General features: G+C 39.4%; 1 protein-coding gene across 1 annotated transcript in view; it reads right to left on the bottom strand.

The window, feature by feature from the left end:
- Nucleotides 1–2,691: 2,691 nt before the first annotated feature.
- Nucleotides 2,692–27,690, bottom strand: part of LOC124271563 (E3 SUMO-protein ligase PIAS2-like) — a 32,570-nt gene continuing 7,571 nt past the window's right edge. Inside the window, exons 4-14 of the mRNA XM_046706702.1 lie at nt 22,737–22,766; nt 12,091–12,234; nt 11,589–11,673; nt 10,661–10,711; nt 10,482–10,572; nt 9,937–10,071; nt 8,461–8,572; nt 7,950–8,023; nt 7,302–7,462; nt 6,380–6,558; nt 2,692–5,929 (exon numbers count right to left, since the gene is read on the bottom strand). Of these exons, the coding sequence (XP_046562658.1) occupies nt 5,361–5,929; nt 6,380–6,558; nt 7,302–7,462; nt 7,950–8,023; nt 8,461–8,572; nt 9,937–10,071; nt 10,482–10,572; nt 10,661–10,711; nt 11,589–11,673; nt 12,091–12,234; nt 22,737–22,766 (1,631 nt within the window). The 3' untranslated portion in view covers nt 2,692–5,360. The remainder of the gene's footprint in view (nt 5,930–6,379; nt 6,559–7,301; nt 7,463–7,949; nt 8,024–8,460; nt 8,573–9,936; nt 10,072–10,481; nt 10,573–10,660; nt 10,712–11,588; nt 11,674–12,090; nt 12,235–22,736; nt 22,767–27,690) is intronic.

Raw genomic sequence — 27,690 nt, 5'->3', positions numbered from 1 at the left:
ATCACAGACATTATCAAACACAATCCCAATACCAACAGCAAGACTCATCAAGTGCAAAGATAGGATTACTACTCTATGCGTATTTCACTGTGCTCCTGGGATGCACCACGCTGCTGGTAACACCTGGCCCGAGCTCTGCAATAGGTATACACGCAAGGTATCATACAATTAGGTCATCACAACTAACTGTGTACTCTGTCATCTTCAAAACAAATACTTAGCCATATGTATATTTAAGTCAAAATGTAGGATGACAGCTGTTTATCTGCCATGGTCAGAAATGGTACATTCAAGCTGTTTTCAAAGATAATGTTCTTTCATGTATGAATGGGTACAATGAAGTATTTTACTGGAACTCTAAGTGAGCAGGGCTAGACAGTTAGCACTTCCGTTGAACCTATTCTGAGTGGTGTGGTAACATTTATGAAACCTCGAAAGAATATCTGGAGAACCTATGGCTGTGTTGAATCCTGATTCAGTGGAGGTCCAAATCAAATCTTGATGTACTTAGATGTTAGTGCTCCGTATCGCCACATTCAGATCCTATGAAACATCCGCGAGCTTTGACCGACCAATTAATGACTACCACGAAATTGACATTGGCCAATCAGAGAGCTGTTTCTCAAGCTTTACAGAATTAGCTCAAAACTGGTGACCTTCAGACTAAACGTTGAAGAATATCTATTTAAAATTTGAAAATCAAACAAAAGTAAATTCTGCAAAATCTTCCAGATAGCCAAGCACTTCCTTCAGGATATGAAAAGTCTCTTCCATTTCTTAAGTTTATCCACTTGCAGTGAAAGGTAGATGAAGTCACTGGACATCTGAACCACCCCATGCTAACCTTGTACAATTAAAAGACGCATTCAGACCGTCACTTTCCATATCAGGTTAGTGACACTCTGATTGCTTGGATAATAAGTGACTTGTAATTTGTTGTTTGCAGATCTATGTTATGCGGTAGTGAGATCTATGATCTCATTTGTTTAGGGTTGGACAAGATGAAAGCTATCGTCTTACTGCTGTCCCAATTGAGAAGTTATTAACAGCTCAATTGGCCACAAGTTTCACTGGGTGTTTTTTTCAAGTTGCTTGATTTGTACATGTTGATTTTGGAAAGGGTTGGATCATATAGTTTCCTGAATGCAATGAAACGTTTACGTCAACATTTATCACTTGAACACACATGGTACCAGCCATCTAAGGTTTTCACATCCATCTGATCTGGCAGAGCTGACCTTGTTATCTAACCTGTCCACAAACATTGGAATTTGTCAGTTGTAAAACAGGACTACAAATCACAAAAATATACCTAAATGGTCGAACGGTGGAGCACACTGGTGACTACTGATACACCTCAGTCCACTAGCAGTTACAGTTTTTAACGACCGACATGTGAGACATGTAAGAGTGTACCAGTAACATGGCAGTGGCCCAAATCAAATTGTGATGATTATCAAAAGGCTCAGGCCGCACGGAAAGGAGAATGCTCTTCAGTGTTTGACATTTCTGTTGGCCTTCGGTTGACAATTAAATGAAACATGGCCTCACAAACAGGTCTGTCCAAATTCAAAGCACTTCTGATTTCCTTACAAACTCCCATGAAAAAATAGGTATTCGTGTCAGAAATATGGCCAAAACAGACCACCAGCAACAGAATCAAAATCTAAATCTAACAATCTGACATAGCAACACTTTATCAACCAGGTTTTTGTGTGCACAAAGTTTCAGGAAAGAATATCATTTGTTTTAGAACGAGAGCCAGACAAAATTGAGTATAGACAGACAGAGCTGATTGATATACACTCTTGCATTGCACATTGGGGGACAAAATATATTTCCTTGATTGAAACGGCAGGGTTATTTTCAGCTGTGTAGCCCCATGTCTTTACTGTTACTTTGGTGATGAATTTCTTGAACAGATGAAGCAAACGTGTGTGTTGTATCTCTACAGAAAGACTCTGAAAACACATTCAATGTTGTTGCTCTGGATGTTGATGTTTTCCGGATCATATAACCGGTTCATATCTCATCGGAGGTGTTTGAAGATGTACATGAGTACAGGAATACTCATTTTGTATTTCAAATCTGTTTTCATAATGAGTTTCCATTGAGTCAGAACATGCTGTGGATCTAACCTTTGTTCAGTGAACAGTCAAACCTTGATAGTCCACAACCTTTCATCTAGGAACTCTACCTTATTTCCTACTTCGAACAATCACATATCTGTGTTCATGTGTCAGGAATCAAGAGGACTTCACAGAGAAAAAGGCTGTTTCACTGTATTTGTAAATTCACAACAAATGTAAAACCTGCACTGAAACAGTGTTCATGTGTGGTTCATCAACTCCAATAACCTTTAAAGCAAATATTCACTATATGGATGTTTAATGTGTGATTTGTGCGAGAAACCTCAATTATTTTTATAAACTGGTTAAGTTTGTGTAATACCACCAGACTATTGCGAAGGTACAGTAAACAGAAACATAAACTAAGTTCACCTGTCCTGCAGAGATTAAACAACTGGCACTGGATGGTTCCTTGGTGACGTGTGAGCTGCAACAGTGCCTTACACCACGCTGATACAACCACAACACATATTTGTCTTGGCTATTCCACCTCCTTCACAGAACTAGCTAGATCTTGTGCCCAAATAAAAGACGCTTGGAAAGGACAACAGACAATGAAGGATCTGTTTTAATGATAACTTTAATTACACTTTGTACAAGTCTGTTATAGCCCTTTACCAACTGATTTGACAAAGAGAAATGAGTTGGTTTGAGCCGACATAAATGACCAGTGGATGTCATAGGCAAGAGATTATGTACAGTAAGAAATGTACACAGAAAATAGTCTTCCTAGTGATTAATGGACAACAAGCAAAAAGCAGCGTCTTTTACAAGAGCACAAAATGCAAGCTAGAACTATTCCTAACATCATCACAAACTTCCTGCACCAACTTCATGAGAACTGGATTGTTTTGACGAAACTGAAAATTCTCAAGATGGCATCTGTCCTTAAATTGGAACTGATGTCTTTGATCTGGGCAGTTTTGGTAATTTTGTCGAAAAGGTATCACAGGAATGTTTTTGCTCAAATTAGAAAGAATGCATACCTGTGAAGTATTGTTGAGCCCATGAAAAATGCCATGTTAAAGTTGAGATGATGTTGAGATGCAGAGATTTGCTATCTACAATGCAGATTTCAAATTTGAAGCCGAACATTCGCCCCAACATAAATATCTGACACTATGTACATAATCTCTTTAGCTGAGACACATGAAAATAATTGATGCAGTTGAGTGTGAACATACACGTGGCTAACAATGCATGCAGGTGGGAGCAGGGGGAGACTCTGCACAATAGAAGCAAGAGAACAGCCATTTGTCTGCTGCTGCCACTGAAGAAGAACATAAACATCACCCTTCAACAATTACCAAAACAGAAGCACTAAACATGGCTTTGTGTTCATTCCCGGATGAAGTCTCCATCCTGCTCTCACATGTATCCTCCGATAATACAATGCATCAAACTATGAAACATATCTTGAGTATCAAGCCACACTCCAGACACGTCAGTTTTTGCAATGAAGGATAATCCCAATTGATGTTATGAGTTTTTGTCACTATAACTGAGAAAAAAATGGTTATTGCTGTGTAAAAGTCCTGCTTTTCCAAAAGCTTTTTAAGTCATCCTTTATTCGTGTGAAATATGGTGTAAAAGATAACCGTTGTGATACAACATCCTGTATTGGCCATGTATGTCATCATTAACAATAAGATGTGTGAATATTCTAGGTTTGAATGCCTCCACTAGTATGTACAGTCCACATAGTCAACCAGTATGTACATTTCTACACATTAAAAAAACCCCACTTGCATGTGCTTAACAGAGGAAATCAACATACACTAATAAAACATTTAGACACTTGGCAATTCAACGTACTAAGTGTTCACATAAAACATAAATATAGTACTCTATATTGCAATCGTACCTACATTAGTACAATACGACGAACAACAGGCTATCAAATAATATTTATCTCTGGCAGTATGTAGCAGTTCTATTTGTCTTTCATAGACAGTGAACTTCCATTGTAGTATGCAGTTAAGGGGTTCATGAAACTGGAAGTTGTGTGTTTGAATGTAATTTTTAGCACTTTTGCTGTCAAGCTTTGGAAACCAATTTGCTGACAATAAATGGGTGGGTTGGTGAGTCGGGTAAAGGTAGCCCATAATGTTGACAACACTGAATATTACTGATCTCATATGTATATCATAAACATGATGGCACAAGAACACACACTAAGCACTTGCAATATCTGAAAATTAATGTGAGAGGGAAGAGGGTAAAGATAGGGGTGTGTTTGGGGCCAAAGTTGGGTGATGGGTGAAGTTTTGATAGGGGGTGGGATATGATATTGGAGAATGAACATGGCTGTCAATGATTCGAAACAGCTGTTTATGTTTTAGGGGAGATACAGACCCACAAATGCAAAAGAAAGTCAGGTCATGAAGGTTATTATACTATGGTCTTGCTGGGGTAAGGGGTAAGTGTTTTTAAATTGTAAAAAATATTTGCACAACCATAAAACAGATTTGATATTTGTCAAGGTATATACAGATTTGTAGAAATTCATTGCAATTAGAATTTTCATTTTCAGATCTGAAATACTGAAATAAGTTCAAATTTAATACACATGAATGTGGAGTAAAGTGTTTTAATTTTTAAAAATATATCAGAAATGTACAGTTCTTTATGCAACTACACATTTGTCAAGGGCCCCAGGACCCAGTCCAAATGTGCAGTTTTTGAGAAGCATCCCCCTTGACCTCCATCAGGCAAATTGAAAAACATCTCCAGGTATCTCATTAGCTGGGCCAACAGTGGCCCCCTGCTATGTTATTACAGCACCAAGCATAGCAGAGAGGTCACCTGAACACTGCTCTGATCAAATGCAACAGACATATCATTAAGAATTAATTCAGATCTATGAGTACAATTTCATGCCAAAGGTTCTACCAGTCACAGGTTAATAGCAGGTCAAAGTAAATGTCTTGTAATCTTTAATACAGATATGTTTTGGCTTTGTTAATGTGCTGCCTTTGATGAATAATAGGACAAAATATTGCGTAATATCGAAGTTGTTTATCTGTGACGAAAATAAAAGTAGGAGAGGCTTGTACTGGAATCATGGATTGAGATGTTCTGAATGTTCCTTATAAAACACTTGCATTCAAAATAAATACGCCAAATGATACCAGCTTGCACACACACAGACAGCTGTCTTACTTGGAAGCGTGTGAACTGATACTCAAGCAGAGTGATAACCTGAGTTTGTTGTTTTTGTGGGTTGCCGTTTCACCAAGATAAACCCTGAAGAAACTCCTCAAACTCACGATCCGATAATGCATCAAGATTAAGTGTCCCGTACTGATTGTGACTTGGCCCTTGCGTCTGAGATGATGGTATTAGGGAGGGAGGACGGTGCTGGGGGATAGGAGGAGCAGGAATTGACGGGGCAAGGGGTGGGGGCAGGAGGGAAGGAGAGGAATTAGGCAGCATGCTGTTGGTTGGGAGGAGTGGAGGAACAGAGGGCATAAAACTCATGACATTTGCTGCCGAAGGTGACTCAACAGATGAGAAGGAGGCAACTGAGTTGGGGGAAGGGGAAGGTTGGGGTGAGGTAAGGGGGGACTGGGGGTTTGACTGAGTTGTGGATAGCGCCACCCCTGAAGGGCTGCTAGATACAGAGTGTGTGGAGCTCGCATGTGGGGGCGTCGGTGTGTCCAGGTTTATAACGGGGGGACTCACACACCCTTGTTCTGACGGTCGACTGCTGGACACGGATGCTGGGGGCGATGATTGATCATCATCTGAACTGTCAATCGTAAGGTCAATAATTTCGACAGATTTCTTTTTGGATGAACCTACAAAGAGAAAAAAAATAAATGACATTAATATTCAAAGTTACGAATTACTACAAATGAAATATCAGCCAATTTTCAAGTTATATCACAGTGTCCTTCTAAATTGTCAAACCAATGGCTAAAAGACTAACCAGTGCTTACCTGTGCAGGTTTGCAATACACACTTCCATGTGCATCAAATGATGTTTCAAGTATTACAAGGATGTCAATACATGTCATCAATATGTTTTCTTGCTGTGTCGACACAAATCTACACCATATCCCAAATAATTCAATGCCCCAGAAACATTCACACTTATGATGACAACCACAGTGAAGATGGGAGCGGGAAGGCCAAATCCAGTTTCAAATGTTTAACAGATAATCTTCGCACCTACTTAGTCTTAACTTGTACGCAGATCATTTTACCTATATACAGAGAGAATCTATTTCTAGTGCACGAAGGGTTACCTTTGTCTGATGAGGGGGCAGTTGAGGCTGATGCAGCTGACGTGGAACTTGAGGCTTTCACTGAGGGACTAGATATCACATGTGTTTCCTTGCTGTGCTTCATGGGGCTCCAGCTGCCATCCTCATGGAACTGAATCTCACTTCCCTCTGGGGACTTCCGGAAGATCTCCACAAAATACCTACAACAGTTCAAAGTTCATTGAAGATTTCCACATCATCAAAGCAAAGGTAATTTTACAAGATTAATGTAACAACAAATTTGTGTCATGTCAAATCAGAATTGGAGGCAATATCAATGATTATCACTGACTTCAAAAAAGCAATAGATAATCAACTGAAAATCAAGCAATGATTTGAAGGTGAATGAGAGAAGCCAAATTGATTTGTTACTGTACTCTGAAATACTTACAGGCCCTGAAACCTCAGTGAATTAGATTCAAAAATGAATTATCATATGAGCTTAATATGTAACATGATGGAAAGTCATCAACCACACAGGTTGGGACCCTGAAACAGGCAATCAATAATTGGTGTACCAAATTAATTTTCACACTATTCTTGTAATGCACTGTGGTAGTAAGTCATTTGTGGTAATATATTTTAGTTTAGTGAGTATGGTTTAACGCCGCTTTTGGCAATATTCCAGCAATATCACGGCAGGGGATACCAGAAATGGGCTTCACACATTATACCCATGTGGGGAATCAAACCGGGGCCTTCGGCGTGACGAGCCAAAGCCTTAACCACTAGGCTACTCCACAGCCTCAGGTAAAAGTTTAAAAATCACAATAATTTCCCTATGTCCTGCTCCTGACACTGCAGTTAGGAATTCGTCACATTTACTCTACTCTGAAACAAAGAACGATTCTTCTTTTGTGTTGCAAACACTCCCTACAGAAGCTAGCAGGTACTTCATACATACCCATCTATCAATAGCTTGTCAAAAGGAGCAGGTTTATCACACACAGGGCACACCCATGTCGGCTTCTTCTCATTCATCATGAGGAACGTTGTGGCATCAAAACACTGGAGGTGAGTGCACGTACTTGCTCGACATGGAATCTGCATGCGCATCTTGCCCAACTGGAATCAACACAATCAGTTAATGTCATCCAAGAGACAACTAAGGCACCTAGCATGGGACCCTACACAACTGAATAATGATGTAAAATATAGGCGAGCTATTCCTACTATCCCAATGCATTCAATAACATCAATCTCTCACAAAATGTGCATGTGAATGTGGTTTGATGCCACACTCAGTATTATGATGCCCTGTGGGGGAAGTTATGTTAAGATCAGACAATCCACTGATTGACATTGCAGGCAAGTAAGGCACTGAGTCTGACAACCTGATACAGCCTGACGCCCTCTTCATAAGTTGCTGGACACCAATTCGAACCTAGAAGTCTAACAGGGGTGGACTAAGACCAGGTCGCTTCAATGATCATCCATGAAGGGGAAAGGAATGTATATAAGGGGGAACATCTTGAAGTGTTCTGTCAATGCCAGGGTGTACAACCAAAGACTACTGACAGGTGTCTTACATCATCTCAGTGTGAATACTTACAGGACAGACCAGAGATACTCGTAGACTTGTGGTTGCTATTTCACTGTCTGGATCATGCGCTAATTTTTCTTTGACTGAAAGAAACAAGTTACAAAATGTAATATATTCTACGCTTGGTATGTGACAACTTGATATATCTGCAATAATGCTGTTAACACATAGTGATTTTGTTCCATGATAACAAGTTGGGAGGAATTAAAGGAGAAAAATATGATATCAACCATATCCACTATACAGACTATATTCTCTGTATTGCCAGATTATGTCATTATTGTGAAGAGGTAAAGCTGAATACTAATATACATGTGAATCAGAGGCACATTATCATGATTTCACGCATCACATAAACAGTAATTCTTGGATCCAACATGTTCAACAGTCATTGTAGATGGGAGAGGAAGATAGGAGCTATATTGATTGAAAACTGACAGCTCTTGGAAATATCCCCAAGTACTTTAGGTAATCACCCAATTACTCAAAGGAGTTTCAGTGTTTGTTTCCAGAAAGGAACTTACTAAGCGCGCTCTTGTATGATCTGGATGTCGATTTCCAAACTGTTTTAACCTCTGTAACAATATATCTGATGTGAGTCTCCGCACCAAGTAAATAGCCAGACAGTAGCCCTGAAACAAACAACGAATGCATAAGATGTAGAACAAGGTATATGGAAGCAGGTCTGTGGGGTATACAATTCTAGTAATTAGGTATAATGCCCCCTGAACAGTTTTAACAAGGCATGCAGAGTATTTCCCTAGGTCCCAGGCATCAGATGCTTCAACCTTTGCGAATCCCATGGGCATTCAAGATCAATGCCCACTACTGGGGTAAATCTAGAAAATAAATCCACAACCTGAAACTCTGGACATGAAGTTCCACTATGGAACACTGCGTAAATTGTATAGAACATTTACTATCATCCACATACATATATATGTTTGCATCATGGACATTGTTACATTTCCACAGTATTAGAACTGGCTAAAATGTGGCTAAACACAGCTTTTAAAAAAACAAAAACAAAGAAGAGATTTGTCAAAATACTATTAAAAAATTTGTCTAGAGTGATTAACATATTTCTTTTTCTATCTCCAAGAGTGTCATAATCATCAATAATGATTTTCTGTTGTTCTTCTATCAGTTGAAATCAAGTCATGCATAGGAACTTTTTATTTCTGAAGGAAAAGGTGTCTTGGCACCAAGCACCTTTGCTCCGTTAATGAGATTCCCATCACCCAGAAATATAACAAAAACAGAATGTCAAATAAGGTCAACAACTGTGCCATGCCAGACATAATTCCATTTGTACACATCAACAAACAACAAACATAGGAAAGCATTCAGATAATAAAATATCCTAGATCAAATTATTAAAAAGGTTCATGGTTCTTTAGATCTTTGTCTTACTTTGAAATACATAAAACTTCAAAATAGCTCTTTAAAAAGCTTTTATGCAACTCTGTATTATCAGAATAAATATTATTTATCCACTGGTTATATCTTCAATGCAGTGATTAAGCTCGAACATCTTGTCATCAAAACAGTTAAACAAGTATCTTTACATACATATAATAGGAAAATTACTAAAGTGTTTAGTGAGAATGACATAACTAACTTATAAAGAACCCTGGAGATTAAACATTTGAGGACATTTCTGAGGTTTTTCGGATGATTGTTGTGTCAACAGTTAGTAGCAGTGAGGTGGAACAATGTAACATTTGTCGGTGACTAGTTATAGTCTGGGGTGTTAAGGAACAATGCTCAACTGTGCCGTGAGTTTTCATTTTCCTATATACCTACCACCCCCGTTTTCATTTTCTACCGACCATGACAAGTGAAGTTGTTGTGTTATATTCTCTATTTTGGATGTGAGAAAAGAAATGTCCAGTGGGCGCGCCACACATGGTTTGCTTCTATTGGTGATTATCTGAAAGAGAAGTACAGTTGTGGGACAGCTGTGTACTACACTAGGACATACGACATGACGTACCCGTCCAAACTCGGAGGCCCATGAAACATCCAACTGATTAGATACGGTTGGTGATAAGCGACATATGGAGGTTATGTCGACTGACCTGCCCGGTCGTTTGGGTTCTATACCTGGTTTACTTGTGGGAATGGGATTCTGAAAAGTAGCAAATGTTGATCAAACAATGTAAAAAACATATATGAATCAGCACTAGTGTGATAGCACAAACCATCTGCATCTTTCTGGTATCACAAGTTGTGTAACCTTTTCAGGAAGTGAATGTGTAACACACTTTACCCAGGTATATTCTACACCAGCAACATGGGAATACCAGAGGAGGCAATCAATCAGATAGAGCTGACACCACAAAATTGTAAGGACAAAATCAGAATTGGTATTAAAATTATTTGAGTTATTTATCAGTTTAAGAATTCATTGTTTGTTTTTTCTTTGTTTAATAATGTTTCTTGGAGCCATGAATTTGACTCACTTTAAAAATGAAAATGCAGTTCACAACAATATTTAACAATTAGAAATATTTCTCTGAAAAGCCAAGAAAAACTCACAGGCAATGGTGCCATTTTTCCATTGACCCGCTCACAGATGCTAGGAGGGAAATTGTCCTCTTGTTCACAACTTGTTTCTAGCAAACAAAACCTGCAACAAATATCATCATATTTACATAGGAGCCATTCGGGAGACTGAACAAGCAATGGTAACTGACACCAAATAGTTCCAGACCTACCTGAGCTGTACTTGGACTGTATATTCACACTTGGCCCCAGGCCGGAAATCCCTATAATGAGAACATAGTCATTTAGATATACTGGACATTAATGATGCATAGTGTCATAAAATTAGAGAAAATCAATTCAATAAAAGTGGGTTCGAGGGAATAGCCATCTATAAACAGATGCTGTCACGTGGGTGCATGTGACTGGAGCATGCTAGTCAAAACCTTTCTGCCTCATTGGAAACTTGATTCCAGGAGGTTGCCTGACACTCTGTAATGCTTTTCACCCAAAATACCTGTGTAAACACAAAGCAGGGTTTTAAGCGATGCACAAATGTGCTTCCAGTACACACAAATGTAGATAATGGACTCAGAAAAATCATTCACTGCATCCACAGGGACGCACAATATTATTCATTGTACCCACAACACATCTAGGACTTTGTAAATTGGTTGGCTGTTTGTTTCTGAGCAGTTATGTGTATCATTCATACATCAGTCCACATGCTCAATGATTCATTCCAGCCTCTAAAGAAATTATCAAACACATGATTACCCTCTACACAGTTACTTTACAGGACCCTCAAAGACCCTTAAAACTAATAATTAGGGGTCCACGGGACCTCCATGTTCTTGTGTCAAGGTAAAACCTAGCAAAGTAACCAGACAGTCAAAAATGAATAGAACAGGTGACATTTATCACCTCCGTCCTGTGACTGTCATGACTCCTAATCTGTTGCCGGTCAATCCTACATATCTTCTGGCTACTCCATCTCAAAACAGATCACAGATGTTCATGCTACTCCATTACATTTACATCCTTCCCCCTTTAACATATTCCATCAGAATCATGTCCACATCAACTCTGGTCAAGATGCATATTCCATCAGTTTCAGGCCCAGCCCACCTTGTTAAGACTCTAAGTTATGTATCCACTTACCTTGACATGGCAATATCTTGTGCTTGCTGAGGTGTCAGGTGAAAGACAAAGAAGGACTCTTGGAATCTGCCATTGTTCTTTGGAACTGTTAAAAGATTTCACACATTCACAACAACAAATTTAAAGAAATATATCCTCATCTAGATATGGGATAATGATTAACTAATCCAACAACTGTTAAAACTTTATTTTGTGTTTTCTTAACACATTGAGACTCATAAAAATGTATGAATTGCCATCGACAATATGGACTGCAAGAGCACAATACACTGAAAGCAGGCAAACTGAAACTGTCTTGATGTATCGCCTGACACAATTTAACATTTCCAGATATTACATTTTTACGCATCATTGATTTATCTCAACTCAAGCCTTTTTGGGTCAAAGTCTCATGGCCACATATATTTGATAAGACATTGAGTATTTAGTATTTAGTGACTGAGCCACTGTATACATTCTTCTGTCTGCAGCAGTCATGGCTACAATGATGCCTTCAACTTACCTAGACTAGTTGGCTTCATCAGTTCAGCAAGGACGTCATAGAAAGGCAGGTGCTTGAATCGCACATCAGGGTGGACGGGTAGACCTGAAGGTGTGGGGTCTGGATGACTACTTGACAAGTGTTTGTTACTGAAGTCTATGGGACCTGAAACATACACAACAACACATGTCAGACAGAAGGGCAACTTGCTGTTGGACATTCACCTGGGAGTGAGTGAGTGAGTGAGTGAGTGAGTTGGGCTTAGTTCACTCCTTGTAAAAAAAAAAGTTACCCATATCTTCAACAAAACAATCGCTTTTCTTTAAACAACTTTGCTGCTTGGAAACCTTTTTAAGAGAAATGAAATTGTTCATTTATTAAATTTAGAAAATTGAATAGTTTCCACTGTCTCTGAACAAACTGAAACCATGTTTAACATTTCTCAGTGATCTTGACTAAAACACACAAATGAAAATAATTTTCATGTCTTCAAAAGTGTATGCCTATAAATTAAGTTGTTGTTATTTTAAACTACTGTCAGCAACATTACCCTTTTGACCTGTAACTGACAAGGGTGATGGTCTGTAAAATTGAAAATTTTAACTATAAATTGTATATTTATAAAACTTATCCTATCTCACGTATTGTACTCTCTCTCTTAGGTTCGACAGTTGAGTGGAAACGAACTGTAACAAAGTTTTTATGCCTCTCTGAACAGCTGCCCCAAACACACCCCTGCCTCCCTATCAGGTCTGGACAGCTGAGGCAGCTCTTGGGAAGCGTGCAGATTGTCCCCTGATTGGTCATGTGACGCTCCTTCATAGTCATTCTCGAATTGGAGCAGATAGTAGTAATCTGTGTAGTGTTGTTGGTCGGGTGGGAATCCATCACGTGAGATAGGAAAAGTATTATATACAATTTATAGTTCAAATTTTCAAATTTTTAAACTTATCCTACATCACGTATTGTACTTATCCCATGGTTGGACGGTTGATTACCCTGCTTCTATGTTGATAGATGACAACCGTGATGATAATGGTGATGTAACACAAGGAGGCCAGCTTGAATGCAATCTTCCATTAACTTGCATAAGCTCACTTGTGACGGTTGCTCCATGGAAAACCCCTTAGCACAAAACTCCCAGGGTTTTGGCGATCCCGAGTTTACGTGTTTTTTGCCCTATCAGTTGTCAATACAAATGATGGAACTCAGACAGGTACTCCTGCTTCGTGACGATTTGAAAAGTACCCCAGAATCCACCATCTTTCAACCCCTGCTTCGAAACTGTCTATGACCTAACCGCCCTGTTGTGATTGCAGTGTGATGACCCAGAGTGTTGCTGATGAAGTCCTTCAACGTCCAGAACTGATAGGTCGCGTAGGTAGTGGGAAGCAAAGACCATCTCCAACCTCCAAAAAACATCCCTCCATAATCGATGTTAAAGAGCAGTTGCAATGAATAGCCATCATTGATGCTTGGGCCCCATACTCATGAGGGTTCGATGCAGCTGGAGGGGGAAGTCTGGCGAATGTGTAGGCTTGCAAGATATGTAGTACAGGAGACTTCTGCTTAGGAGTCTTTTGAAAGCGGGATGAACAGGCGTTTATGTAGCCTGCGATCTTGCAAGAAAGTTAGTTATGTACATCTTCAAAGCTTTGACAGGACAGTGAGATCTATGTTGTCAGGCCTGAGTATCATGGACAACAGCGGTATAGCAGTGTCTATCCGGTTGTCTTGGCAGTTATTTTTCAATATGAAGACCCAGAAAATAACTCTGCCATGCTTTTTCCTCTCAAACTGCCTAGGCATGGAGTTCTGACATACGTGCAGCAGTCGGTAACGGTACCAGGAAGAAAGTCTTGAAGGTAATGCGATCAAAGTTCTTTTCCTGTAGAGGTTCATAAACATCCGAGATGAGATGTCGTAGAACGATGGAGAGGTCCCAGGTCGGAAACTTCTTGGATTGATCAGACAACTTGTAGGAACGCAGTAGGGACTGGAGTTCAGGTACAGTGGAAATCTTAATTCCTGTTGCGTAGCTACAACAGTGTTGATAGCTACTAAATAGGTAGCAAGGGTACGCATTCAATTTCCTAGACATTCTCAGATGTTGTAGATATATTCAGCAACAATCTGGGAAAGGCATAAGCAATTAGGTTCTCCCATGAGATTGCAAGAGCGCCTTGATCCCATGCGAGTGTCCAGGGATAGGTGATACAAATCTGGGTAGCTGATAGTTAAACCTATTCGCAAATAGATCTATATGATGGTTGGTGATTGGGAGACAAACAGATCTGAAGATAGGAGACGGCTGATCTGGTCGAGAAAGAGCATCGGCAATGACATTCTTTACTCCCGGTATGTGTCTGGCTCTTGCGGAACTTGACAGGGAGTCTATCAGTTGGAAGATGTGCATCGCCCCATTTAGAAGGTGTGACGATCTTGTTGAACCCAGATGATTGATGTACCACACTGCCGTTGAGTTGTCTGATTGTATGAGAAGACCGGTCGATTGTAGATCCTTAGCCCAATGTTGTATGGCTAGGATAACTGTTTTGAACTGAAGTTTGTTTATGTGTAGGGATTGGTCGGTGAACGACCAAAGCCCTGCCACTTGACGATTGTGAAGATGAGCTCCCCATCCTTGAGGTGATGCATCAACGAACAGGTGATGAGTGGGTCGAGCCACCATTGAAGCTACTGATGGAGTGACGAAGGTAGTAGGATCGATGATCCCCATGCGTCGATCCTGCTACTTTCGTCACTCCATTGACCAGACGTATAAATCTCTGGCTTGGGCGCATTTGTTGTTGACCTCTGATTGTGAGGGCTTGGGCTGATGTTAGCAGACCGAGTAACTCCTGCCATTGCCACTGCCACTGAGTTCTCTCTTGAGCCAACGCTAGTGGTACTATGCGTTGAATCTTGACCATCTGTCGTTGGGAACGAACAGCTTCCCCAGATGAGTGTTGAACATGGCCCTGATGAACTGAGGTCGTTGAGTTGGAATCAACTCTGACTTCTTGGTGTTGATAATCCACACTAGCTGGTGAAGCAGCTTGGCAGTGAATTGTAGATGTTGTAGGAGGATCTGTCGATTACTGTGGGCCTTTACAAAATCTTTGATGTAAGCCTCGAAGGCGATTCTCCGGCAATGTAGAAACTTCCCGATGGGTTTCGTGATGCGGGTAAATAGCCACAGAGCCTTAGAAATGCTAAATGGGAGGACCTTCCATTGGTAATGGATGCCTTGAAACATGAACCACAGGTACTTCCGATGGTCAGGGAAAATCAGAACATTTACACATCTTGTAGATCAAGACTGATCATGAAGTCTCATGGTTTGAGGATCGTTCGAAGCAGAGCAACAGAGGACATTCTCAAGTGTGGGGGAGGTTCGAGATATGTGGCATTGAAGATCTTCATGATGAATATCAGCTGAAGTTTGTCTGAATCTTTGTTTGGTACCAGGACTACCAGGTACTAAGAGAGATTCGATTGCTCATTTCTGTAGTAACAAACTCAGAATGGCTTGAAGAGCTAATACCTGTGCTGAAGGATAGGTTCGTTGAATTGGCATGTTTGTCAAAGGTAGAGATCTGATGATAGGTAGTTAGTAGCCCAAGCTGACTAGATACGATGAAGGGGTCTCCCCAAACTGTCCAGTTGTACGCATATGCGCCAATTCTCCCACCCACTGGAGAATCTAGTGTCAGAACGACTAAGGGTGGAGCATCCAAGTTGTGCAAAAGTCTCTGACACTCTTTATTTACTTGACTCACCTTTGTGAGCTGAGTTCGAGCTTCGCGAAACTCTGTCATAGGGTTGTCTTCTTGTCCTGGGATGAAAAGAACCTTTGTGTCGCAATGCTGCCTGCAGATCAGGGTTCTTCGGAGGAGTTGTATGGCGAGGCATCAAAGGAGATCCTAGTCATGTGAAAGTCTCTGACAGTCTTTGTTCACTTGACTCAACTTTGTGAGCTGAGTTCCAGCTTCGCGAATGTTTGTTGTAGGGTTGTCCTTTGCGTCGCAATGCTTCCCGCCGATCAGGGTTCTTTGGAACATTGTGCGTCGGTCGTTTGCATCGCATTGATTCTTCAACCTGCAGTTTTTGACGTTTCAAAGGTTCCGACAGTGTAGTTGATGAAGGAGTTGTATGGCGAGGCATCAAAGGTCTCCCCAAACTGTCCAGTTGTACGCATATGCCCCAATTCTCCCACCCACTGGAGAATCTAGGATGGGAACTACTAAGAGCAGAAGATCCTAGTCGTGTGAAAGTCTCTGACAGTCTTTGTTCACTTGACTCAACTTTGTGAGCTGAGTTCCAGCTTCGCGAATGTTTGTTGTAGGGTTGTCCTTTGCGTCGCAATGCTTCCCTCAGATCAGGGTTCTTTGGAACATTGTGTACCGGTCGTTTGCGTCGCATTGATTCTTCAACCTGCAGTTTTTGACGTTTCAAAGGTTCTGATAGTGTAGGTGATGGAGGAGTTATATGGCGTGGCATCAAAGGTCGGCGCGACAAACTTGGAGGTTGGACTTGGGGGCGTTGATCCGTAGACTTAGGTTGCGACTGCTGAGTACTCTTCAACGCTAGGAGTATAGCCCGCACTATCATATCAACGTCATCATTGGGATTCGACTGTGTATCTTGGGAACGATGGTTCCAAGACACTGGAATTATTGGCTGCATCGGTGTAGCAGCTTGTAACATCTGGGTGCCTGTTGCAATGGTAGGCTGAGTGATTAATGAAACTATAGGGATCATCTCATTCAGGAAATCTTCTTGGCCAAAGAGGGACCAAATTTGTCTGGATTCTGTCTGGAATCCCGGTCAGAAAGGTGTCTACTTCCCACCTTCCCATAGCTAGCAAAGCTATCGTCGTCCATTTTGTGGCATAAGCTGCAATGGCTCTCCCTGCCAGAAAGTCCAATGCAGTAACTGCAAGATTCATGAGGGTCTAATGCAGACAAGGTTTTCCTACATTTGGCGCAAACGTTCCTTTTCCTTGAAGAAGAGCCTTCTTTTCCCATGATCACAGAATAAGGCAACAATATACCAGTCAATGTATTTGATAAAGTCACAGCACATCTGCACTCAAGTGAGAATGACTACAAAGGAGCGTCACATGACCAATCAGGGGACAAGCTGCATGCTTCCCAGGAGCTACCCAAGCTACCTGATGGGGTAGCAGGGGTGTGTTCCGGGCCAGCTGTTGAGAGAGGCTGAAAACTTTGTTACAGTTCATTTTCACTCAACTGTTGAATCTAAGAGAGAGATAGAGTACAATATGTGAGATATGATAAATTTAAAAATCTAGAGTTTGCTAAATGTGTCTGGCCACCCAAAAAGGATTTTCCACTTCATTTGGTGGCATTTGACAAAGTATAAAGACAAACTTGCAACTGTCAAACCTCAATGAAAATGTGATGACAAACATGGCCCATCAAAAGTTGAAATTTAAGATACAACTACACAACATAATGATTTATAATAATAAATTGTATTTCCTGTTCTAACACTAGTGACAGGAATTATTTTATACACAGATTAAGATTTGTGTATTTTTTTTAGTAAACCATATACACTTACCTACAAGTGATTTGGTCAACAACTTTGATGCATCACAAGAATTTTAATTATAGAATAAGGAACAGTATATTCCAAAATTGTGTTTTCTTAAGAAAAAGAAAAGCAAGATTTTATGGATGTCAGCTTCTTTATTGTGAATAACATGACGTTTCGGAGTATGTTTGCTGCTTCATCAGGTGAAAACGTTGTGTTACTCACAATAAAGAAGTTGACATCCATAAAATCTTGCTTTCTTATGCATTCCACATCTAAATGCCCTTCAAAGATGTGTTTTCATAGTTCCAGCCTTTACAATACATATTTTAAAAAATCTTTCCATAAGCTTAGCACTTTGGTACATGTGACTTGATATGTTTCAAAATATTGAACAGTTAGACAAGCCACTGTTAATGGATTACAAAAAACATTGTCGACTTATATTAGTTAAGGAAAAACAAAGGATTTTTCACAAGTCAAAGTATGGAATTTATGATGACTATATCCAATCTGTCAACTGAAGTTGCTGTCAGTGCATAAATCGCAGTAAACTCTTAAAGAATGGTGGGTTGGCACACAATTTCAATAAAATAATACAAGCAAAACTGATTGAAAGTTTCAATATAATCATTAAAATATATTACTAACATAATTCCTGATATACAAACACTTTTCCAAACATAGTGTATAATAACAGGATGATTAAACTGTGTAATTCAGTACAGACCTGCAGAACATGGTGTTACATGCTCACAGTAATGTTTTAGAATGAGGGTGAAACATCATGATTCATTATGGAGTGTATAATTTACTTATCCCCTGCATAGCTGTGTTTTTTACATATACATATACACTGAAAATATGGAAATGGATTGGTTTGTACAACCACAATGTTTAAACACAGCCATGTGGGTATATCTACATACTGACAACACCGCTTTGATGACACAGGTCCTACAGGTGGGCCACAGACATCCTTATCTATGACATTTATACCACTCTTGGCAAAGGCATGTTGAAATTTATCACTGATGTTTTAATTCAGCAAAAACTGTAACATATGTTATATTTGGGATTACACTTTCTTAGTAAAGTACAGATGCTAGTACTTTTTGGGCAGAGTCCCATCTATGACTCGAACCCACACCCTCAGAGTCAGGCACCTAATCGCCAGGACACAAAGTCAGCTGCCTAACCCGCTCCGCCACCTTGACTTCAACTGAAAATGTGTGCTGGTGTTTAGGTGCCTAACTCTGAAGGTGTGGGTTCCTATCCCAGATGGGACTCTGCCCAAAACGTACTAGAATCTGTACTTTACTAAGAAAGTGTAATCCCAAATATAACATATGTTACATTTGACCACTTTCTAAATGGCATTGTGTAATCAGCAAAATCTATTTTAAGACCTAACTTTCTCCTACTGAGATTGACTCATTTATTCTACTGATATTGAGCAACTCTGTTACTTCATGTCATTCAACATCTATGTTTGTAACGATGAAAATGTAGTTGTCACACACATTTATCTGAGGGACACACGGTAATTGAAGAGTATTTTGAACACGTTTATTCTTATCCATTCTATGTGTTATTTAGAACATGGTGATAATCCAAATCTGTGGCCATGCTGGTCAGATGACAACTAATCTAATACAAGTAAGAGATGACATTTAAAGCAAGGCAGAATGCCAGAAGACAATTCAATTACTGCTGAGTTACAGCGAGACTGTGACACACTATAGTCAATTATCTCTTTTTAATAGTTGGCTACCTCGGGCTACACTCCTAATTACTTGATTCTCTAATGGGAAAAAGATCAATGTGGCTACTCCATATGATACGTTGATTCCATATTGGTAGTAACTTTACTGGTAGGCCAAATAGTGTTCATGATGCACTCCCACATTCAGGAGAAATGCCAGCACTGACCCTACCAAACATTTTCACTCTCTTCATTTCCTTTGTGAAAATCATCTAAAATAGGAGGAGAAGAGGAGGAGAAATAAACAACTGTTGGTAGGGAAGAGGTAGCCATCATGATTTACCTATCAAACAATTAACCTATTGTATGTAAGAGAGTTAATTCACATCTTGGAGACAGGAATAAAATACATTTTAAAGTTAGAAGCAAACTAAGAAACACACATGGGATTATTTCGGACCATTCAGAATTATTATTAACAAATGTTTTTTCAGACAATTACACACATGTCATCATATCCCATAGGGCGGTGGGGTAGCCTAGTGGTTAAGGTGTTCGCTCGTCACGCCGAAGACCTGGGTTAGATTCCCCACATGGGTACAATGTGTTAAGCCCATTTCTGGTGTTCCCCGGCGTGATATTGCTGGAATATTGCTAAAAGCGGCGTAAAACCAAACTCACTCACACTCACTCACCCAATTTTGTAAATCGACGTTCATGCTGTTGATCACAGGATTGTCTGATCCAGACTGGCATATTTACAAATAAAACAAATCTTGCACATGCAACTCACTACTGATTTATGACAGTGAATTTCAGAGTTAAACAATGTTGTAATTGTATAATACTATTTCAGTTAAGATGCAGATGGGAGTTTATAAGATTGAGTTTGAACAATAATCAGGTGTCAGAAACTCCATCTGATGTATGCAGTGGTGTGAAAGTTTGGTGCTTTTAAGTCTAGTGTAATCTGGAATCTTCTAGAACAGCTTTCAATTAATCCAGAATAAACTTCATATTTCTTTTGACCACATTAGCTCAAGTTCATGCCTTTCTCATCTAATATTACATCAAGACAAGCAGGGGTGTGAAAATCTTATTTTCAATATAAGTTATATGTTGGTTTTGTATTATACTTTCTCAGTAGAGTAATGACTCACGTTTTGGGTTGATTCAAACTCACACTCGCAGAGTAAGTCACCCAAATCACCAGCACCAAATCAACCAACTTGTTTTTTCCCCAACCTAAGTTTGATGACTAGCAGTCCAGGTCACATATTTTCACCCTTGGTATCATCTTAGGCTTATTTTAGAAGCTTTGCCACAGAGCCAGGTGAATAATTATTATCATTGCTAATACCACACATATTGCAGTTTATACTGCCAATGTATTTTGCAGTATTTTGAAGTAATTTTTACATCTAGTTGATTTTCTTACACAATTGTTAATATTATACCATTACGTTATTTGTTGACTTCACACTACATTTTGTGTGCAAAGAATTCTGGGTTTTGGAAGTCAACCAATAAACATATGAAGGGAGCGTATTTACATCAGCAGCCAGAGCTGGAACTTAGTACAGCATGTGGTTCAAAGCATTTTATCCAATGTTCAAAGATATCCCAGGGACAAGTAGAATTTCAGGAGTTTTATAAGGGTGAATATTGATCAGAATTGTTACAGGTGAAATTGCATCTCTTCTTTTATTTCATTAACTGGTTGTTTGGATACATGCATTGCTTAGAATACAGTAAATTCTGGTGGCCATTGCTAGGTACCCCTTAGACTTTTAAGGACCCTTGACATTCCTGCTTTATTCAACAACCTTGTGTGGTTGTTAGTCCCTGAGGTCCCAGCTACATCCCTGTGTTGTGATACCACAGGCATGACCATAATAACACACAAGTTGACAGATGGCTGTCTTGTTCTGCTGTCAGCAGCATTACTGATACATTAACACAGAGCAAACTAGTGGCTGACATTATGAGCAACAACCCTCACCACTGAGAACAATCACACAATCAGTTAGGTTACACATCTTAACCACACAATCTGCCTACAAGTTAGCTCTTGCACTGCTTTCTTAATCATAATAAATAATAATAAATGTGCATTTATAATGAGTGCAATCCAGACAGATATGCCTGCTCAAAGCACTACAAAGGGAAATATGTACAGATAAAAATCAGAGGAAGTGTTCACTGGATTTAAACGTCATTGTTATACTTGAAGAACATATGGGTCTTCAGTCTTGATTTGAAATTGAATTGCTCAAAGGTTGGACTAGAGCTGTTCCTTCCAAACTTGCAAGCATAATTTTTTTAACCATATCTAAGAAAAGGAACATTTTACGGCTCATTACAAAGACAATGCAATGGCATGGTCATCCAAATTCCGCTTGAGGTAAGCCCCTCCAGTAAACAGGCACAGATATACTGGATTTCACCAGTAGAGTTAGAACCATTTACCTCCTCACATAAATCTACATATAACTGATTCAACATAAAGTGATAAATGAACAGAAAATGTTACTGAATGATTTAAGCTATTCAGTTTCCACTGTTGGCAGATCTCTTCACATAAAAATGACCATGTAATCAAAAGGATCAACACACAATTGTTTTATATGCACAGAATTATCATCTGTTAAACTCATGCCTACACTGGGCATGAGAGACATTTGAAATACATTCTGTCCACTAACTAACATACGCAGAGGAAATACCAGGTTATCTTTGTTTCGCAGATCACACAACCCAATAACCACAAGCAGAATCTAATCCAGGATAGCAAATTCTCAACAGAAATATAATACTGCAGTTTGATCCATATACTTTCTGTGAAATAACCCTCGAAACATACGCTAGTACACTAGCCTGAGACTAATTTGTGCTGAGTACGAGTTGAAATCAAATGATAATAATCACTGATGAGTAGCAATTGATGGCCATGATTCTTGAACAGTTCTCAAAGTATCAATTTTGCTACCAATTGGAATTAAAAGTAACTGACAAAAACAAAAATACAGTAAACATTTGTTTTCTAGTCCAGGCAGGGGCAGGGCAAAACTCTAAGGACAAGTAAAGAGGGCTGTGTTCAAATGGCCAAGATTTTAATAATAATAATAATGACTTGTTATTTTCTTGATTCTCCTATCCTGGAGTAGACCCTATACAAGCAACATACAATGCATACATGATTACAGCATAAAGGTGCTTTACAACAGTAAAGATTGGAAAGACAAAGACAAGGATAAGCTTGGTGAAGTATATTTCCTGAATTGTGAAATGAGAAAATCATTATGAAAATGTTATAGATGAGCGAGTGATAACCATGACCCTATAGCGACCCTTGACCCAACACAGACTGACCATGATATTGATGATCAAGATCACTCACCTGCAGGGTCAGAGGTGTAAGTGCCGTAACCTGAAATGAATGTTAGGTAAACAATTGTTAATCATTTGCCTAAATTTCAGCTGTCAAAATGACTTATGTGCAGAAAGAAATTGTACAAAGTTAAGAAAACATAACAAAATAACTACACAGAAACAAAATGTAAACATAAACATCAAGAGACACCATGCCTCTGGTTGAATTTATCAAGGATGTTAAAACGACAGATTTTGTTTCAAAGTCAAATACCTGTGCCTGTTCAGCAGTTAAACCCTTAAAAAAGTTCATTCATTAATGCTTCAGAGCATACAATGTCCCTTCCAAACTGACAGAGGTACTGAAGCTCACTCTAGCAACATTGCTTTGACATACAGAAATAAAGAAAAGAACAACCAGTAAACTACATGAAAGAAAGCATACACACTTTGTGTCTGCACAGTTCACACTTCAAACAGCTTCACTTAAAGGTGAGGTGAGATTGGGTTTTACGTCGTGCTTGAGAATATTTCCCTCATATGACGACGTGCATGCGTGTGTATGTGTATGTGTGGCTGCTTGTACTAGCCCAGACTTAAGCTGGTTTTATAGCGCTAGCCCACTGAGATACCATGCCGCAGTGAAGCATGAATACCCCACTCAGACACATTATACTGACTCCGAGCCGACCAGTCCTTGTTGTACCCATTAATGCTGAGCGCCAGGCAGGGACCAACAAGTACCATATTTTAACGTCTGTTGGTATGACGCGGTCGGGGATCGAACCCGCGACCTTCCACTCTCAGGGCAGACGCTCTAACCACTACACCACGGAGGCGGTGCTTCACTTAAAAGGTAACAATCCCATATACATGCAAAATGCAGGTAAATATACTCATGGAAACAAATAAGGGAACACATGAAAGTACAAGTGTTCTTTTATTCTTTCCCAGAATTTCACCCGCAGTGCTTGTGAAGAAACCTGGAAAATAATAAAGGAACACTTTCATCAGATTTTTTAGGCCATAGTATTGTGCATCTTATAGGCTCTTTCTTATGTCAGCAGAAACAGATACTATTTTTCATAATACTGCTCCATAACAGCTTTTAATAATGCCTCTAACATTCTTCAGGCCATTTTCAAGCAAACAAACATGCAGACTCTAAGACCCTATGATTCTTAATCATGTCAATATATATTTGAAGCAGATCAAAACTTGATCACTTTGGTTGAAACGAGTCAAGAAACTGTCCAAATTGATGAAAGTATTCGTTCTTAATCTGTCCATCCCTGTCTGCAAGAGTATTTATTCAGCTACGAAAAAAAAAAAAGAATTGGGCTTCTGAACATTGTATTTGTATGTCAAGTCATTTTCTGCATCGATATGAGTTAATGGATGTCACATAAGAATGACAAATTTTCCATCAACAATATCAGCACCAGTTTACATTAGGTCTTGGTGCATGTGTATTAGGGCAACAATGAATGAGTTAAGTTTTGCGCCACTTTTTGCAATATTCCAGCAATATCAGCGGGAGATGCCAGAAAATGGGCTTCACACATCGTACACATGTGGGGAACCAAACCGGGGTCTTCGGTGTGATGAGCAAACGCTTTAACCACTAGGCTACCCCACCACCGCTGCAATGAATGAGTTTTTATGTTTTACGAATATATAGTAATGGCGAGGTGAAATGGGGTTTAATGTTGTATTTTGCTCACATGACGATGTGCATGCGTGTATGTGTGGCTGTGTGTACTTGTCCAGTCTTCAACTGGTTTTATGGTGCTGGCTCACTGAGATACCATGCTGCAGTTAAGCATGAATACACATTATACTGACTATCGGGCCAACCAGTCCTTGTACCCATTAATGCCGAGCGCCAGGCAGGGACCAACAAGTACCATATTTTAACGTCTTTTGGTATGACACAGCCAGGGATTATACCAGTGACCTGCTCTCCTGGCGGATGCTCTAACCACTACACCACAAAGGCGGTCTATATAGTGATGAATCCGAATATTTATTCATGAATGCATATCAAGAATGTAAAATAACAAACATCTCATGTAATTGCTTAACTTGAAACATATGATACTTACTATATAAAAAAAAAGAGAAAAATGCTGCTTACAGCTTAATAACATTGCTGTAATCAGTCTGGCAAACTAACACAAGTTACTCTACTGTGTGGCTTGAATATATTCCATTTTGCGTATCTCACTCAGATAAACAACAAACTTATTATAAGTAGATCTCCCATAAAAATATCTGATTCTAGTGAGCACAAATAATGAATTCAAGAGAGATATGGTTCCATTCACCAAATACAAGAGTGAATTGTCTCAGGACTAAAGTGCATGTATGTGTATTTACTTCATCGATATTTCTCAGTTACGATTATAACTGTTGCTTTCTGCAAAAACACATTCCTATTAAATGAGTCAAAGTCACACTTGTTACCATGGAAACGAAAAACAAAGATTTAAAAAATCCCACATAGCAAAATGTACCAGTTGACCACCTTATCTACGTATTTCATCTTTTATCACTTATTGTACCTTGTCACATCTGTTGCTATGGACACATAACTGTGAATTCAAATTGTGAACTATTTTAGGCATTATCCATTCCAAGTATCTACTACAAGATATCTAGTGTAGATATGTGATGAAACATGTAAAATATTCTGTCCACAGTCAAAATGCTGCAACATGATAAAAATTCAAAGTGTCGAAAAGATTGGTACATCAATGCATGCAACAAACTATAGGTCATGTATTATATGATGTATTCTATAAATAAATCTGAATGATGAAAACATGTTACACAAAACAGCTGGAGCTATATACCTTCTAACCCTGCCATAACAGGACATGAGTTTCAAACATTACTACTGTTTTCAATGAAATTACACGTTCGATTCCAAACCCTATGAAATGCCACCTACAGATAGTGACCTGCTCACAATCAAGGACACCCCAGACATGGTGATAGAACCTGTCTGTACTGTGGACATTGCCAATACACAAATCACTGACCCACATACACAAACCAAGAACACAAACAACAGGCCACACAAATTTTGAACTTGAAGAATTCACCTCCAATTTACACTGACATATAAACAAGATAAGTGCAGATTCTAACATGACAATGCAATGTAGGACACAAACATGGCAAAGAGAATTTGGATAAAAGGAAGCAGTTCACTGCTGTTCTATAACATGCCATTCTGTTTTTGTTGGCCATGGAACAGACAAAAACGATTAAGTTTGTTGAAATATTGGCCTCCAAATACTACTGTGGGCTCCATCTTCACTTTACCCATTGTCATAGAATTCAATCCCAGGTAGCAAGAAAACTCCCCAACCCCCCACACATTTGCTGTTACAGCCAATTAGAGAAAACTACCTTGACTAAAGCCTGAAACCAAGAAACCTGTGAAAATCCCACTCATTCTTCAAACTTGATCAGAGTGACAGAATATCGATCAAGGACAAGAAGCCTTACAAATGGACGCAATTCTTGCACAGACTGACGACTTGTCTAATGTTTCCTGGAGACGCCATCATGTTTTGACAACTTATTGAGACAATACTGTATTTGTAGTGCCTTTGTAGAAAGTCGTTAGGATGTACCTCGTTAGGATGAGAAAGCCACAATAACTCGGTGCGCCTAGTGGCTGCAAGAGTTGTATACTCCCAAGGGAGTTGAGATTGATAATACGATGTGCCGTTGAGATTGACATCCAATGATCGAGGGGAAAATACCAGCGCCTTGAGCATGCACTAGTTGCCTGGATATGTGCGCTATATAAATATCCTATAATAATAATAATAAAAAGTCCTTGGGAGTTCAAGGGTGAGAGCATTGTTAAATTACTGTGTGTTTTTTTCATCTCAAGGGTAAACATTAAGAGTCTATTTGTGAAAGAAATTCAGCTTATACATTATTATCACTATGATAACCAGGTTTGGTTGAGTTGATTGATGCAGCACTCAGCAATATTCCAGCTATATGACAGCAGTCTGCAAATAATTGAGTCTGGAACCAGACCATCCAGATGAACAGCATGAGCATCGATCTATGCAACTGAGATGCAATGTCGTGTGAACCAAGTGAGTCGAGTGAGTATGGTTTTATGCCACTTTTAGCAATATTCCAGCAATATTCCACCAGAAATGGACTTCACACAATGTACTCATGTGGGAATCGAACCCGGGTCTTCAGCATGAAGAGCGAACGCTTTAACCACTAGGCTACCCAATTGCCCCTTCAACCAAGAGAAATGATGTTAGCAAATAGAGATTACAAAGTTCAGGCCTGACACATTGTTACAACATTACAAAATGAGCCGTGTACTTGGGACAACATAGATGGAGACACACCTAACCAATCATGAGGAGACGACAAGGACAATGTATGACACGGAAGACTGCAACACATCATGCCCATATCTGTAGGTCATCAAGGCTATTTGCCCGTCATGATCAGAAATCAATGCTGGCAGACTGTAAGACAGATCCTTCATAAAATACTTCTGCTGGTGACAAGATTGATTTAGACTTACTTGCAACTAATATCATTAATAAAGGATGTCTGGCTTTGGATGATGTGAAAGTGAGTGAGGTAACTGGATCCTACACCACTGACAGCGACATCACAGTTGCATGATCAAGGTTGCCTGCAGTGTTAATGTGCCAGTCAGCCAAGCAGGCAAATTAGCTGGATAAATCAACCAGTCACAGCTCCATCTGACAGCACCATCCATGAGGGTTGAGAATGTGATTAAACCAAAAATATTAAGATGCCAATATAAAATTACGGTATACACAAATGAAGGAGACAGGCTTATGAACAATATGCAACATTTAAAATTTTGGGCATGAGAAAAGTTATTCATGTCACAAACATCAAAACAATGTTTTTCATGTGCTTGATGACACAGTTAACCTATTCGATCATGTGGAGAAGAC

The sequence above is a fragment of the Haliotis rubra genome, unplaced genomic scaffold, assembly GCF_003918875.1.
Source record: "Haliotis rubra isolate DU_JTF1 unplaced genomic scaffold, ASM391887v1 Scf161, whole genome shotgun sequence".
Lineage (NCBI taxonomy): Eukaryota > Metazoa > Mollusca > Gastropoda > Lepetellida > Haliotidae > Haliotis > Haliotis rubra.
The sequence above is the reverse complement of the archived record's forward strand: the minus strand, read 5'-3'. Positions and strand labels throughout refer to the sequence as shown.